The sequence below is a fragment of the Ranitomeya imitator genome, chromosome 1, assembly GCF_032444005.1.
Source record: "Ranitomeya imitator isolate aRanImi1 chromosome 1, aRanImi1.pri, whole genome shotgun sequence".
NCBI lineage: Eukaryota > Metazoa > Chordata > Amphibia > Anura > Dendrobatidae > Ranitomeya > Ranitomeya imitator.
Genome location: NC_091282.1, coordinates 868,751,563 through 868,768,229, shown reverse-complemented (window position 1 = coordinate 868,768,229; position 16,667 = coordinate 868,751,563). Strand labels below are relative to the sequence as shown.

The 16,667-nt window shown below is 42.6% G+C and overlaps 1 protein-coding gene across 2 annotated transcripts in view; it reads right to left on the bottom strand.

Moving 5' to 3' along the window:
* Nucleotides 1-16,667, bottom strand: part of KCMF1 (potassium channel modulatory factor 1) — a 140,986-nt gene that overhangs the window by 42,044 nt on the left and 82,275 nt on the right. Inside the window, exons 2-3 of one of the 2 annotated variants that reach the window (XM_069742679.1) lie at nucleotides 3,046-3,076; nucleotides 2,014-2,181 (exon numbers count right to left, since the gene is read on the bottom strand). In XM_069742679.1, coding sequence (XP_069598780.1) covers nucleotides 2,014-2,044 — 31 coding nt within the window. In that variant the 5' untranslated portion in view covers nucleotides 2,045-2,181; nucleotides 3,046-3,076. The remainder of the gene's footprint in view (nucleotides 1-2,013; nucleotides 2,182-3,045; nucleotides 3,077-16,667) is intronic. The other variant, XM_069742669.1, reaches the window with a different exon arrangement.

The following is a 16,667-nucleotide window of genomic DNA, read 5'->3' as shown; positions in this document are numbered from 1 at the left end:
GCAGTGTTTCTGGACCCATTCCATGATAGAAATCCGCAGGGGAAAAAACACATGAAATCCGCAGAAAATCTGCAGGAAAACTGCAGGAAAAACGCATCAAATCTGCATCTGTGTTTTCTGACAAGAGATGCAGAATCCGCACAAAAAATTCCAGAGGCAAATCTGAAACGTGTGCATATACCCTAAAAACTGTACTCCATAACAGGGTATATTCACATGTGGCATTTTTGCAGGTTTTGCTTGCTTTTTGCTGCAAATTTGTCTTTTGTGCATACTCAAAGTATAGTGACCAAAAAAAATCATTCTACTTCACAAGGTTTTGTCACAAAAAATACAGCGAAATCTGATACCTGCGTTATTTCAACATCCGTAAAACGCTGAATGAAGTGACATGCTCTATTCTGCAAAAATCAAGCAAAGCACAAAATACTGAGGACAAAAAAAACAAGCTGTGTGCATAAGATTTCTGAAATCTCAAATTATACTGGTACTTTAAAACTTAGCTAAAAATTTGTATTAAAAAGAAGAAAAAAACCGAAGCAAAACCACCACGTGTGAACATACCCTTATTAAACGGTGTTTTCCTGGTTGAACACAAGTTTCTGCAGTCATAGTGAATACAGATGGCAAAATGTCAACGGCGTGTATTATATGTACTGTCAAAACACTGATCTGTTGAGTGATTGACCACAAGTATGGCTTGCAGTATGGCAACTACAAGTGCTTCTCACTAATTTAGAATATCAAAAAGTTACTTTAATTCAGTTCTTCAATGCAAAAAGTGAAACTCATGTTATATAGAGTCATTACAGAGTGATCTATTTCAAGTGTTTATTTCTGTTAATGTTGATGATTATGGCTTACAGCCAATGAAAACCCAAAAGTCATTATCTCAGTAAATTAGAATACTTTATAACACCAGCTGGAAAAATGATTTTAGAATCTGAAATGTTGGCCTACTGAAATGTATGTACAGTAAATGCAGTCAATACTTGGTCGGGGCTCCTTTTGCATCAATTACTGCATCAATGCGACGTGGCATGGTGACTATCAGACTATGGAACTGATGAGGTGTTATGGAAGCCTAGGTTGCTTTGATAGAAGCCTTCAGCTCGTCTGCATTGTTGGGTCTGGTGTCTCATCTTAGCAATGACCTTTTGTGGCTTTACCCTCTTTGTGAAGTGTCTCAGTGACTGCCTTCCGGACATCTGTCAAGTCAGCAGTCTTCCTCATGATTGTGGAGCCTACTGAAACAGACTAAGGGAACTTTTTAAACACTTAGAATAATTAACAAGAAACTCCTGCAAAGGCTTCCTAACTTACTGAGATAATGACTTGGGTTTTCATCGGCTGTAAGGCATAATCATCAAAGTTAACAGAAATAAACACTTGAAATAGATCACTCTGTTTGTAATGGCTCATGAGTTTCACTTTTTTTTTTATTGAAGAATGGAAATAAATTAACTTTTTGATGATATTCTAATTTAGTCAGAAGCACTTGTAGATTCTCATCCCCTTCTCTACAAAGAACATTGAATGAAAAGGTAGTTGGCTTGTAAGTTACCCCAAATAGCTTAAGATGGCAATAGATTGGAATCTTGACAGTGTGCATAATGCACATAGTCAGGATTCGACAATCTGCACAATGACTGGAGAAATTTATGTTTAGCCTGGAAAACCCTTTAACACCATAGTCATTGATATGGGAGGTTCAGCCTAGTGCAGTCAAAAGTTCAGAGCCCCTTTAAGCACGATTTTGGCTATAACGTTGGAAAGACTAGCATGCATTTTCAATAAAATACAATGAAAAGTGTTTATTTATTAACTTATTTTCTTTTTTTCTTTTTTTTTTTTTTTTTTTTTTTTAGGGAGAGGGAGTATTTATTATGGGACAATTATAAAAAAAAAATTCTAATTTACTGAGCACATCTAATATTAAGGATCAGCAGGCCAGAGAATGCATTCACAAGGTTTTCCAACAATGGTGAAAAATAGGAATAAAAGCACTCTTACCAAAGTCTACCCTTGTTAATATGCACTGCATTGGATGGTCAGTTGTGTGCCTTGTTGTTGTTGCACCACTTTCATAGCAAGATGCACAAAGGTCGTAGTCATAGCAAATTAAGCACTTGTATCGTCTGCCTCTGAAGTTTCCTTTTAAACATGCATCGCAGCTGACACCTATATAATACAAATAACTAGGTTAGAAATGGACAGTAACAATGACACAAAATATAAAGAGCTTTTATCACAGAGGGGGTGCTGCTGGGATGGGACAATCATGATCAGTTGCAATTCCCCAGGGAAGCACACAAGCATTCATTACTAACTCCTACAAAGTTATCATAACACTACCAAATGTCAATTGACTAGCCATCATGTTTCTTTTAAGGCTGCATGCACACGGTGAATTTTTGGAGTGATTAATTCTCTCATAGAATTGGCCCAAAAAGGCTAGAAAATCCTTATGCCAGCAAAGTCAATGAGAATCCTGCATTGCTGTGCATATGATCAGTAATTTTGCTTTGCGTATTTGTACCGCTTTTAAATCCACAGCATTTGAATTCTTTGGGCGTTTTTGCCGCGTTTTTCATCCATTGACTTCAACTGAGTCAGTCAAATACGCAGCAAAAAACTGAGGTATAAAAATGTTTGCAGATTTGCTGAGTTTTTGCTTGTGTTTTTACAGGCTTCCATTGGTGTTTCTCACGCTGTCATCTGTGTGCGGCTCTAATCGGTGGCAACATTACCGAATGTAGATAGTTACCATCTGTCAGAGCGCTGCAGAGTCATGATGTCAAATGTCAGCGTGACCCCGCAGATGTGACTGAACCGTGGTAAAAAGAATACCGCATGTCACCGGCTGAGGAGAGACTACTACTCCCATCAGTGGACGCCTACTGTCACCCATTACAGCGGGAGCAGGCAGCAGCTGATGGGCATAGTCATCAGCCAGCGCCTGTGCTCAAAGTGTAATAATAATAGTAATAATAAAAAAGTTAAAAGAAATAAATATTGACAAAAAAAAAAACAGCATATACTCACCTTAACGCATACTCCCTAATGCCAATGACACCTGGAAAATAGAAAAAAATAATAAACCACCATATACCTCATCTATCCTCCATAATCCATACTGTCCCATGGCGATTTGAAATCACTTGTAGAATGTACAAGTGGCATCGCTGTATGAGAAAGTTATCAAGCAGCAGAGGTGCCGTAAGTGAGATCACCGGGACTCATCAGCTGATTAACTACGGTGAACTTTCCCACCGCAGCTCAATGCTAGAAACTGTAGGAGTGATTACCTCCTGTGTCAGTGTGTAGCCGGCTGTCCTTGAGAGCAGTCACATCAGTGACTGCTCTCAAAGTCATCAGGATCATCATGGGACATTATGGATTATCTCTTCACTTCGGACAGGTGAGGAGTATTGTTTATTATTTTAATTAATTTACAGGAGAACATGGCTTCTACAGAATGGGTGTTGATGTGAGCATGGTTTAATTTAGATTCAATAAAGGATTTTGTCATTATTTCAATTAAAGGACTTTATTCTGGGTGTGGTTTTTATAATATCACTTTGGGATTAGTAATGAAGGCCTCTTATAGTCACTTCTTCATTACTAACCTCTGGGCTTGATGTCAGCTGACAATGCAAAGGTGACAACCCCCCAACTATCACCCCACTTGCCACGGCACCAGGGCAAATGGGAAGAGCGAAGCGAACTATAAGATTTGGATGCAGCTTTTCTGGGGCTGCTAAGAGCTAATGTTTTTGGTCTGGGATGGGGCCATGGCCCCTTTCCGGGCAATTAATATCAGCCCACAGCTGTCTGCCTAGTTTTTGCTGGTTATTAAATATAAGGGGCCCCATGTCATTTTTTTTTGGGGGGGATCCCCCATTTCAAGCAGCAAATGCACTGTACTACCGTATATACTCGACTATAAGCCAACCCCCCTAATTTTGCCACAAAAAACTGGGATAACTTATTGACTTGAGTATAAGCCTACGGTGGAAAATGCAGCAGCTACCGGTAAATGTCAAAAATAAAAATAGATACCAATAAAAGTAAAATTAATTGAGACATCAGTAGGTTAAGTGTTTTTGAATAACTATATTGAATCAGGAGCCCCATATAAAGCTCCATACTGTTCATGATGGGCCCCATAAGATGCTCCATACAAAATACGCCCCATATAATGCTCCATATTAAAATATTCCCCATATAATACTGCACAAAGGTTAATAATGGCCCCATAAGATGCTCCGCACATTGTGCCCCATAAGATGCCCCACACATTATGCCCCATAATATGCTCCATACATTATGGCCCCATGAGATGCTCCATACATTATGGCCCCATGAGATGCTCCACACATTATGGCCCCATGAGATGCTCCACACATTATGGCTCCATAAGATGCTCCACACATTATGGCTCCATAAGATGCTCCACACATTATGGCCCCATGAGATGCTCCACATATTATGGCTCCATAAGATGCTCCACACATTATGGCTCCATAAGATGCTCCACACATTATAGCTCCATAAGATGCTCCACACATTATGGCCCCATAAGATACTCCACACATTATGGCCCCATGAGATGCTCCACACATTATGGCCCCATGAGATGCTCCACATATTGTGGCCCCTTATGATGCTCCATACATTATGGCCCCATGAGATGCTCCATACATTGTGGCCCTATACGATGCTCCATACATTGTGGCCCCATAAGATGCTCCACACATTTGCCCAATTTGGTGTTGCTGCGATTAAAATAAAAAAAATCACATACTCACCTCTCTTCGCTCAGGCCCCCGGCACTTGCGATAGTCACCTTCCTCGTTCCACGCGCCGCTCCGTCTTCCATCCTCTGCACTGACTATTCAGGCAGAGGGCGGCGCGCATACTAATCACGTTATCGCGCCCTCTGACCTGAACAGTGCAGAGGATGGAAGACAGAGTGGCACAACGAGGAAGGAGACTATCGAACAATGCTCACCTCCCCGATATACTCACCTGTTCCCGGCGCAGTCGCTGGCAGCGTCCCACTGCCAGATGGTCTCCGGGAGCCGGCTGCATCTTCCGGTGTTCAGCGGTCACGTACCGCTCATTACAGTAATGAATATGCGTCCATATTCATTACATTAATGAGCAGTACCACGTGACCGCTGAACACAGGAAGAGCTGCCCGGAGACCATGGGACATGCAGGGACAGCGCCGGGAGCAGGTGAGTATGTCACCGCGTCGCTCCCCCGCCGACCAACCCCCCCACCCCGCTGACAATGACTCGAGTATAAGCTGAGAGGGTTAAAATATATATATATATGTGACTGACATCTATTCTATGTGTATATATCTATTCTATTTTGTCGGGACGCCACTCGCATGGTCAAAGTGATGTGCAATTTATTTTTTTTTCACACACCCATTGACTTGCATTGGTGAGTCTCGTCCGATATACGAGGACAATCGAAGCATGCTACGATTCTATATTCTCGGTGTGTGTTTATTGAACTCTTTACTTAGGGGTTTAGTAATAGAGGGTGTCTGGCTGGCACCTCTTCATTACTAAACCTAGGGCTTGTTGTCAGCGGCAGATGTATTCATTGCTGTACGAAAAGGCATAAAAACCACATGCAAAAATGCAAGAAAACCAAACTTTTTTGCCACATCGTTTTTGCTGCCAAGAGATGAAGAAACCTTGCAGAAATTTCTGCAAGCAAATATTCAACGTGTTCACATACCCTAAAGGGTTAAATTGTCTTTTGCAGTAGTTTTCTGCTTTGGCTAATAGAAAATGGCCCTAATCTATAAAATGATTTGAAAAGTGGCACTTTAATTACCGTACTATTGATCATATAAATGCAACCATGCTTTTAGATATGTCAGGGAGCAGACGTAAATAATGTAAGGATACATCTGTTGCTGGGAATTTTTCCTATAGAACTTACTGCTATATAGAGACAGAATGGAATAAAACTGAGCCTCTGATGCAGATATGAAAATAACCGTGGCCTTAACTCCTTAGTGACAGACAATTTTGTCCATAATGACCAAGCCAATTTTTACCATTTTGACCACTGTCACTTTATGAGGTTATAGCTCTGGAACGCTTCAACGGATCCCACAGAGTCTGAGGTTGTTTTTTCGTGACATATTGTACTTCATGTTAGTGGTAAAATTTATTCTATATGACTTGCGTTTATGAAAAAAAAAAAAAAAAAACAACGGAAATTTGGCAAAAATGTCGACAATTTTGAAATTTTTTAAGTTTTAATTTTTGTGCCCTTAAATCAGAGAGTCCTATTGCCCAAAATAGTTAGTAAATAACATTTCCCACATGTTTACTTGTGTACTTTACATCAGCACAATTTATCAAACAATTTTTTGCAACAAAATTTACAAAACCATTTTTTTTTAAGGGACCACCTCACATTTGAAGTGAGTTGGGGGGGGGGGGGGGGGGGAGGCGGGGGGGTTATGACAACCATAACCCTAACCTCAACCCTAGCCCCAACCCCAATCCTATCAACTCCATCCCCAACTCTAGCCCCAACTCCAACTCTAGCCCCAACCCCAACCCAATCCCTAACCCTAACCAACCCTAACCCGAACCCAAATCCTGCAACTAATCCTAGCCCTAACCCCAAAACTAACCCCAGCTTTAACTCTATCTCCAACCCAAACCACAACCCCAATCCTAGCCAACTCAAACCCTATCCTAAACCAAACCCTAGCCCCAACTCTAACCCTAGCCCCAACCCAATTCCTAACCCAACCCAAATCCTAGAACTAATCCTAGCCCCAGCCCTAACCCTAAAACTAATCCCAACTTTAACCCTAGCCCCAACCCAAACCCTAGCCCCAGCCCAAACCACAACCCCAACCCTAGCCCCAACCCAAATCCTAATCCTAGCCCCAACCAAAACCCTAATCCTAGCTCCAACCCAAACCCTAATCCTAGCTCCAACCCAAGCCAATCCAAGCCCTAGCCCCAACCCTAACCAAACCCAAACCCCTAACCAAACCCAAACCCCTAGCCCCAACCCAAACCCTAGCCCCAAACCTAAACACAACCCCTAGCCTCAAGCCTAGCCCCATCCCAAACCCCAGCCTCAAGCCTAGCCCCATCCCAAACCCTAGCACCAACCAACGCCCCAGCGGAAAAAAATACATTTTTTTATTTTATTGTTATTTACACAAGGGGGGCGATAAAGGGGGATTTGATTTACTATTTTTTATTTTGATCACTGTGATAGGGTTGCCGGCCAGCAGATCTCGGCAGGCAGGAAGAAGACGCTGAGGCCCAGGGGACAGAGCTGGAGGAGTCCAGGGATACTGGAGGTACTGGGGTGGGGGGGGGGGGGTTCCTCAGGGGACCCCATTTCTCTTTCCTCTGGTATGCTAGATCATGTCAGAAAAGAGGTAACTGAATGGGAAATGTGCCCTTTTTTTTTGCGATCACCGTTACGAGACGGGGGACGGTAAAAACCGACCCAAATCATGTTCTCCCTGTGTAGCCGAGACCCCGGAAATTTTCAGACGCTGGGGGGCGCTATAACCATATTTCTCAGAACTGTTAAAAAGCGGTGCTGCGTAATAAGTACCCTTAACTGCCGCCGTTAAAGGGCGTATCGGAATTCATTATGGGGTTAAAGAGGACCTCCTCTCACTGGAATTTTTTTAAATTTATTTTAAGTACCTCCTTTAATTGCTGCTAACCCAATATTTCAGGAGCAGTTTCTTTTTTTTTCCTGTGCCCGTCTGTTCCAAAGTTATGTCCCTGAGCAATAAACATGCAAATCTTCCCTTATCATAGAACTTCTGTTTTGATTGCCCGGCATCAGAGAATAAAAAGAAAACGCCCACAGAGAAGTTGTGTGGTATACGCACAGTTGGTTGAAGGGAAAATATAGTCCATTATTACTGTGGGGTGTACATCTTTGGGACGTTAAGGCATAGGAAAAAAAAAAAAACTATCCCAGAATGAGTGGTACAGTGGCAATTGGAGTAGGTACTCTATTTAAAATTTAGAAAAATTGATTGAGGTCTAGTTCATAGGAGGTTGTCTGACGTTAGGCTACAAGTCTGCAATCTCACAATGTGGCTGCAGACTTGCGATTCCTCACATCGCGTGCACTGTGCGCTTTGAGGTTTCTCCAATGCTGGGAGCATGACCACAAGTATGTGATTTGCATACACATGGTCAGGATCCAAATAGTCGCGCATGGCCTGGCTCAATGCAAGTGTAGTTGTAATTGGTCTGAAGTACGAAAAACACACACTTGCGGTCATGTGCCCGCCCGCTCCCAGCCCTGGCACCGGAGAATCCTCACAGCAAGCACAATATGAGGATTCACAAGTTTGTGGTCAAATAAGAGTGTGCAGACTTGTGAAGGCGGAAAAAACCCTTTACGGACACTTATTTTCGTAGGTTAGGCTCCGTATTCTGTCTCCCAGTAGCTGTAGGTGCTATAAGAAAATGTCCCATTACTCTATTTATACGATTAAGATCATTATAAAATATTATAGAGCTTTTTAAAACAGTGATGGTATTTGGCTTCGCTTTTGATTTGTAGTAATGGTCCAACGTCATGCATGTGTAACAATGACGACATTACGCCAGGACTACAAGAGGAGCCTGATATGCTGACAGGCAGGCATATGCAGGGAGAGTCTTGCAGGCACAGACTACTAACGTGGTTGCTGGACTAGTGTCCTGTAAATTAATTCATACTACCATAATTAAAGTGGCTTGTATACACATAAATGCAGTGGCCAATCACCAGTCATTAACTTCAGTGGTCATGTGGTTGTACAACGTGTCACTGTTCCAGGATATTGAACCAGAGACACTGGAGCAGCAGGAAGAAATGTTTCATATCTCACTAGTTTTGGGGTTTTTTCTTTCCTTCTCTTGCTACATATTCTGCATGTGAATGTGCTCCTGGACTTTGTGACACTGGATAATAACTGTACAAGCAGACCAGCAGGTTGAGTAGGTAGAGTATGTCTTAGCCATGGAAACAAGAAGCCCACAACACCACAATGGAGCTTGCAACAATAATGCCGCCTCGGAGACAAGCCACCCAGCAACAAACTAGTCACTTCTGCCATTGTGGCCTGCAGAGGTGCAAAGATCCTTATTCATAAACATTCCAAGTACTTGAGTATCTTAGTCAATGTAATGATTGTTCAAAACGTTTTCCATCAACATACACACAATGAGAAAATGCCCTCATAACTGGCAGAATTCCTTTAGTGCTAAATTGCAATTATTAATATTAACCTGCATAAAAAGTATTATTAGGCTCCGTTTACACCTACGTTTTTTCAACTACATGTCTGTTCTATTTTAGGAATCAAGATGACGATGGATCTGTTACTCATTGGATGCATATCGAATTAGAAACATCCCACTTGTTTCCATTATGGTGACTGCTACTTTGCAATAAATACAATAAAAACGTGCAGCAAACTACGTTTTCTAAGCATTTTCTTCCTTTGCAACTAAAGCAATTCTATGTGAAATCTCAGAATCACATGATCAATTAAATCAAACAAGAATTGGCTACAAAAAGGTTAACACAAAATAAAATAATTCAAGCATACGTTATATATAAATGCAATGATCAAATCAAAGGGTAAAATACCCATGCGTCCACGTACCCCGACGCGCGTTTCGCGAGCGTTGAGATCGCTTCTTCAGGGGGCGTTTATATATAACATATGCTTGAATTATTTTATTTTGTGTTAACCCGGGCTATTTATGTGCATGGTGTTTGGATCGATCCGTCCGGTATTTCCTGGCGGGGAGCTGGTTTCCTTGGTCCATATTTTCTACCATGTGGCTACTCACTATTTGGGTCAGTAGTGATTAAATGTGGCATTTCGTTATTTAAGTCCTGTTTTTAGTCCTCAGCCACATTGTCACCTATGTGGATCACCATTCTTTTGTAAATCCATATACGGTATATCTCTATAGGTAAAAACCTTTTAAAAATGATTATATGTACTCAGATTTATTTTTGTTCAAATAAAATTGTATCTTGTGATTTATAGTGACTCGTGTTCTCCTCCTTATCGAATTGTGCGATAGTATATTGGTGGGTACTGCTATAATTTGGGACTGGTACTTTCAATCTTACTGCAGGAACAGCAGTGTTACGGGAGGAGAGTATAGGCTTTTTAATTTTATTCGGGGCCAAGCGTGGGAATGAGAAAAGGTTGTCATAGTAGTGGAAAACCCCCTTATTAGGATGTAGTAGATTTCCAGTATTTAATTCGCAATTGGTAATTAATCATTGCTATCAAAAGTATATATGCAAAGAGATGACCGTGCAAGTGACAACTTCTTAAACCAGCAATTAATTTGCAAACTCTAACACCAATAAGCCTGGGAAATATGGAGGACAACTAAATGATTGCAGAATTCTCTAGTTTATTATAAAAAAATAAAAATAAAAAAAAAAACACCACCTTCACAACAAGCCCAAGTCAAGGCCACTCTGCAAGTGGATGAATCATTGCCAAAGTCTACAGCCAAGAGATGTCGTGATGGAAGTATTATAGATGCAAACAATTGGTAACACTCGAGAAGGACCAAGCTAGACTTTGCTTGATAACATTTAAGGAAAAAAAAAGAGCAACCAGCTCTATAATGAGAATTCAGTTTTATAGAGCCACATACACTATGAAGTACTATCCTACCAGTTTACGCATATATGACTGGATCTGGGCAAGACAATGATGGATCTTGCCCAACATTTTAAGAAAAGCGAAAGCCATCATCTAGTTATTTTTCTTGTACATTACTCACCCACCAGTACTTAAGGTAACTTCACACTCAGCGACGCTGCATCGATACCGACAACGATGTCGATCGCTGCAGCGTCGCTGTTGAGCTGTCACACAGACAGCTCTCCAGTGACCAACGATCCCGAAGTCCCCTGGTAACCAGGGTAAACATCGGGTTACTAAGCGCAGGGCCGCGCTTAGTAACCCGATGTTTACCCTGATTACCAGCGTAAACGTAAAAAAAACAAACACTACATACTTACCTTCCGCTGTCTGTCCCCGGCGCTGTGCTTTCCTGCTCTGGCTGTGAGCACAGTGGCCGGAAAGCAGAGCGGTGACGTCACCGCTGTGCTTTCCGGCTGGCCGGCGCTCACAGCCAGAGCAGAGAAGCACAGCGCCGGGGACAGACAGCAGAAGGTAAGTATGTAGTGTTTGTTTTTTTTACGTTTACGCTGGTAACCAGGGTAAACATCGGGTTACTAAGCGCGGCCCTGCGCTTAGTAACCGATGTTTACCCTGGTTACCAGTGAAGACATCGCTGAATCGGCGATGTCTGCAGGAAGTCCAGCTACTAAATAAAGTTCTGGACTTTCTGCAGTGACCAATGACATCACAGCAGGATCCTGATCGCTGTTGCGTGTCAAACTGAACGATATCGCTAGCCAGGACGCTGCAACGTCACGGATCGCTAGCGATATCGTTCAGTGTGAAGGTACCTTTAAGGTACCTTCACACTGAGCGACGCTGCAGCGATACCGACAACGATGTCGATCGCTGCAGTGTCGCTGTTTGGTCGCTGGAGAGCTGTCACACAGACAGCTCTCCAGCGACCAACGATGCCGGTAACCAGGGTAAACATCGGGTTACTAAGCGCAGGGCTGCTCTTAGTAACCCAATGTTTACCCTGGTTACCAGCGTAAAAAAGTTAAAAAAACAAACACTACATACTTATATTCCGCTGTCTGTCCTCCGGCGCTCTGCTTCTCTGCGCTGTGTAAGCACAGCGGCCGGAAAGCACAGCGGTGACGTCACCGCTGTGCTCTGCTTTCCGGCTGGCCGGCGCTCACAGTGCAGACTGCAGAGAAGCACAGCGCCGGAGGACAGACAGCGGAAAGGTAAGTATGTAGTGTTTGTTTTTTAACTTTTACGCTGGTAACCAAGGTAAACATCGGGTTACTAAGCGCGGCCCTGCGCTTAGTAACCCGATGTTTACCCTGGTTACCAGTGTAGACATCGCTGAATCGGCGTCACACACGCCGATTCAGCGATGTCTGCAGGGAGTCCAGCGACGAAATAAAGTTCTGGACTTTCTGCAGCGACCAACGACATCACAGCAGGATCCTGATCGCTGCTGCATGTCAAACTGAACGATATCGCTAGCCAGGACGCTGCAACGTCACGGATCGCTAGCGATATCGTTCAGTGTGAAAGTACCTTTAGTCTTGGACACTAATCTCGGTATCTGTTACTGTCTGCAACACTGACAGCACTTCAGCCAATAATGGAGATCAGCAGCTCTGTCCGTTATCGACATAACGTCAGCGTTGCAAACAACAACAAATACGGGAGCACTGACAAAGTCTAAGGCTGTGTGCACACGATGCAGGTTTGGTGCAGAAAAATCTGCTGCAGTTCTGCACTAAATCTGCATCTCCTGGCAGAATCCGCAGGTGCGTTATTGATGCGTTTTTGATGCACAAATCTGCACAAAAAACGCATAAAAACGCATAAAAACGCATCAAAAATGCACCTGCGGATTTCTATTATGGAGGGGTGCAGAAACGCTGCAGAACTGCACAAAAGAAGTGACATGCACTTCTTGGAAATCTGCAGCGCTTCTGCGCAGATTTTTCTGCACAGCTTTTTTTTTTTTCACATTGATTTACATTGTACTGTAATCACAGTGCAGTTCTGCAGCAGAAAAATCTGCTGCAGTTCTGCACTAAATCTGCATCGTGTGCACATACCCTAAAGGTACCGTCACATTTAGCGACGCTCCAGCAATATAGACAACGATCCGACCTAAACTAGATCGCTGGAGCGTCGCTGTTTAGGTCGCTGTAGAGATGTCAAACACAGCAACTCCAGAACGATGCAGGAGCGATCCAGTGACGTACTTATCGTTCTCGCTGGTTGTTAGCTCTGTGAAAAAACAGTGCAGGCATCGTTGCTTTTGCTGTCAAACATGACGAATCACGCCGACTTGACAACCAAATAAAGTTCTGGACTTTCAGCTACGACCAGCGATGTCACAGCGGGATCCAGATCGCTGCTGCGTGTCAAACACAACGAGATCGCTATCCAGGACGCTGCAACGTCACGGATCGTTGTCGTTCTCGTTGTAAAGTTGCTCAGTGTGAAGGTACCTTAAGGCTATGTGCACACGTTGCAGATTTCCTGCAGATCTGCAGCTTTTTTTCTGCGCAGAAACGCTGCAGATCTGCAAGTGATTTACAGTGCAATGTATATCAAAGGCAAAAAAAAAAATGCTGCTCTTATGGTGCAGAAAAATCTGCACGGAAAACGCAGCATATTCAAAACAGGAACATGTCACTTCTTTTGTGCAGATCTGCTGCTTTTCTGCACCCATTCCATAATAGAAATCTGCAGGGGTAAAAAAGGAAGAAATCCGTACAAAAATCTCCAACATGTGCACATACCAAAAAAAGGCGCAGATTCTGCCCTGCGTTTTCTGCCAGGAAATGCAGAATCTGCACAGAAAATAATTCCAGTGTCAAATCTGCAACGTGTGCACATAGACTCAGTGTTGAACTCGTGGAAAGTGTGTAAAGCACAATTTAATTAGAACAATTTGCACCAGCTGACATGAGTTTTCTGAAAAAGGAAAATCACTAATTCAATATTTTTTTTTTTAGCATCCCTTGAAATAAAGCTTTAACCCCTTCATGACCCGGGGTATTTTCGTTTGCCTACTTCCCAGAGCCATAACTTTTTTATTTTTCCGTTATTATGGCCATGTGAGGGCTTATTTTTTGCGGGAAAAGTTGTACTTTTGAACGACATCATTGGTTTTACCATGTCGTGTACTACAAAACGGGGGGAAAAAATCCAAGTGCGGTGAAATTGCAAAAAAAGTGCAATCCCACACTTGTTTTTTGTTTGGCTTTTTGCTAGGTTCACTAAATGGTAAAACTGACCTGACATTATGATTATCCAGGTCATTACGAGTTCATAAACACCAAACATGTCTAGGTTATTTTTTATCTAAGTGTTAAAAAAAAATCTAAACTTTACTTAAAAAAAAAAACGAGCGTACCGAGCTGGCGTTTTTAATGATAACATTTTGGTGCAGATGCATTCTTTTGATCGGCCGTTATTGCATTTTAAAGCAATGTTGCGGCGACCAAAAAACGTAATTCTGGCTTTTCAAATTTTTTTCTCGCTATGCCGTTTAGCAATCAGGTTAATCCCTTTTTTTTTTATAGACCGGGTGATTCTGAACGTGGCGATACCAAATATATGTAGATTTGTTTTGTTTTTTTTATTTTGAATGGGGCGATTTAAACTTTTATACATAATTTTTTTTTCATATTTTTAAAATCTTTTTTTTTTTTTTTTTTTTACCTTTGCCATGCTTCAATAGCCTCCATGGGAGGCTAGAAGCTGGCACAGCCTGATCGGCTCTGCTACATAGGAGAGAAGCTCAGATCACTCCTATGTAGCAGATTTACTGCATTGCTATGAGCACCGACCACAGAGTGGCGCTCACAACAAGCCAACAACAACAACCATAGAGGTCTTCAACAGACCTCTGGTTGTCATTCCGACGCATCGCTGACCCCCGATTATGTGACGGGGGTCAGCGATGCAATCATATCCCGCCCCATTGGCCGGAAGCGCTAGTTAAATGCCGCTGTCAGCGTTTGACAGGGGCATTTAACTAGCCAATAGCGGCGGGTGAATCGCGATTCCACCCACCCCTATTGCGGGCACATGTCAGCCATTCAAAACAGCTGACATGTCCCAGCTTTGACGTGGGCTCACCACCGGAGCCCACAGCAAAGCAGGGGATCTGATCTTGGACATACTATCCCGTCCGAGGTCAGAAAGGGGTTTAAGAGAACCTGTCACTAGGTTTGTCATATATGTACTGCTGAGGTGTTATGGAAGCCCAGGTTGGCAGCCTTCAGCTCGTCTGCATTGTTGGGTCTGGAGTCTCATTTCCATCTTCTCTATGGGGTTAAGGTCAGGAGAATATGCCGGCCAATCAAGAATAGTGATACTGTTGTTTCGAAACCAGGTATTGGTACTTTTGGCAGTGTGGACAGGTGCCAAGTCCTGCTGGAGAATGAAATTTTCATCTCCAAAAAGCTTGTCAGCAGAGGGAAGCATGAAGTGCTCTAAAATTTCCTGGTAGATGGCTGCACTGACTTTGGTCTTGATAAAACACAGTGGACCTACACCTGCAGACGACATGGCTCCCCAAACCATCACTGATTGTGGAAACTTCACACTAGACCTCAAGCAGCTTGGACTATGTTTATCTCCTCTCTTCCTCCAGACTCTGGGACCTTGATTTCCAATTGAAATGCAAAATTTACTTACGGTATATCTGAAAACATCTTGGACTAATAAGCAACAGTCTAGTTCAGGGGTCCCCAACTCTAGGCCTCGAGGGCCGCCAACAGTGCAGGTTTTCAGGATTTCTTTAGTATTGCATCGGTGGTAATGTGATCATCTGCACAGGTGATGATTCCAACCCCTGTGCAATACTAAGGAAATCCTGAAAACCTGCACTGTTGGCGGCCCTCGAGGCCTGGAGTTGGGGACCACTGGTCTAGTTCTTTCTCTCCTTGGCCCAGGTAAGACACTTCTGCAATTGTCCATTTGTCATGAGTGGCTTAACACAAAGGAACGCGACACTTGTAGCCCATGTCCTGGATAGGTCTGTGTTTGATGGCTCTTGAAGCAATGACTCCAGAAGGAGTCCACGCCTTGAATCTTCCCCAAATGATTTTAATGTCCTTTTCTTAATCCTTTCAAGGCTGCGGTTATCCCGGTTACTTGTGCACCTTTTTTCACCACACTTTCCTTTCACTCAACTTTCCATTAATATGCTTGGTTACAGCACTGATCAGCCAGCTTCTTTAGCAATAACCTTTTGTGGCTTACCCTCCTTGTGGTGTGTATCAATGACTGACATCAGTCTTCCCCATGATTGTGGAGCCTACTGAAGGGACGTTTTTAAACACTTAGGAAGCCTTTGCAGGTGTTTCTTGTTGATTATTCTAATTTACTGAGATAATGACTTTCGGTTTTAATTGGCTGTAAGCCATAATCATCAACAAACAGAAAAACACTTGAAATAGATCACTGTTCGTAATGACTATATAATTTTCACTTTTTGTATTGAAGAACTAAAATAGATTAACTTTTTGATGACATTGTAATTTTGTGAGAAGCACCTGTAGACCCCACCTTAAAGTCACTTCAAATGTGATCCGTGGAAAAAAAACAAAGGTTTTGTAAATTTTGTTGGAAAAAAATAAAAATCACTGGTCAACTTTTAACCCTTCTAACTTTGTAACGAAAAAAAAAAATTATGTTTCAAAAATTGTGCTGATATAAAGTAGACAAGAGGGAAATTTTACTTATTAAAGCAAACCTGTCACCAGTTTTTCCTATGTCAACTAAAACTATGACCTTAATCAGCGCCTGTGCTGCAGTCCGTCAATAGTTATATAACCCACTGAGGCTATGTGCCCACGTTGCAGATTTCTGTGGATTTACCGCGGATTTCACCTGCGTTTTAACACCTGTGGATTCCTATTGAGGAGCAGGTGTAAAACGCTGTGGAATGCACACAAAGAATTGACATCCAGCGGAAAATAAA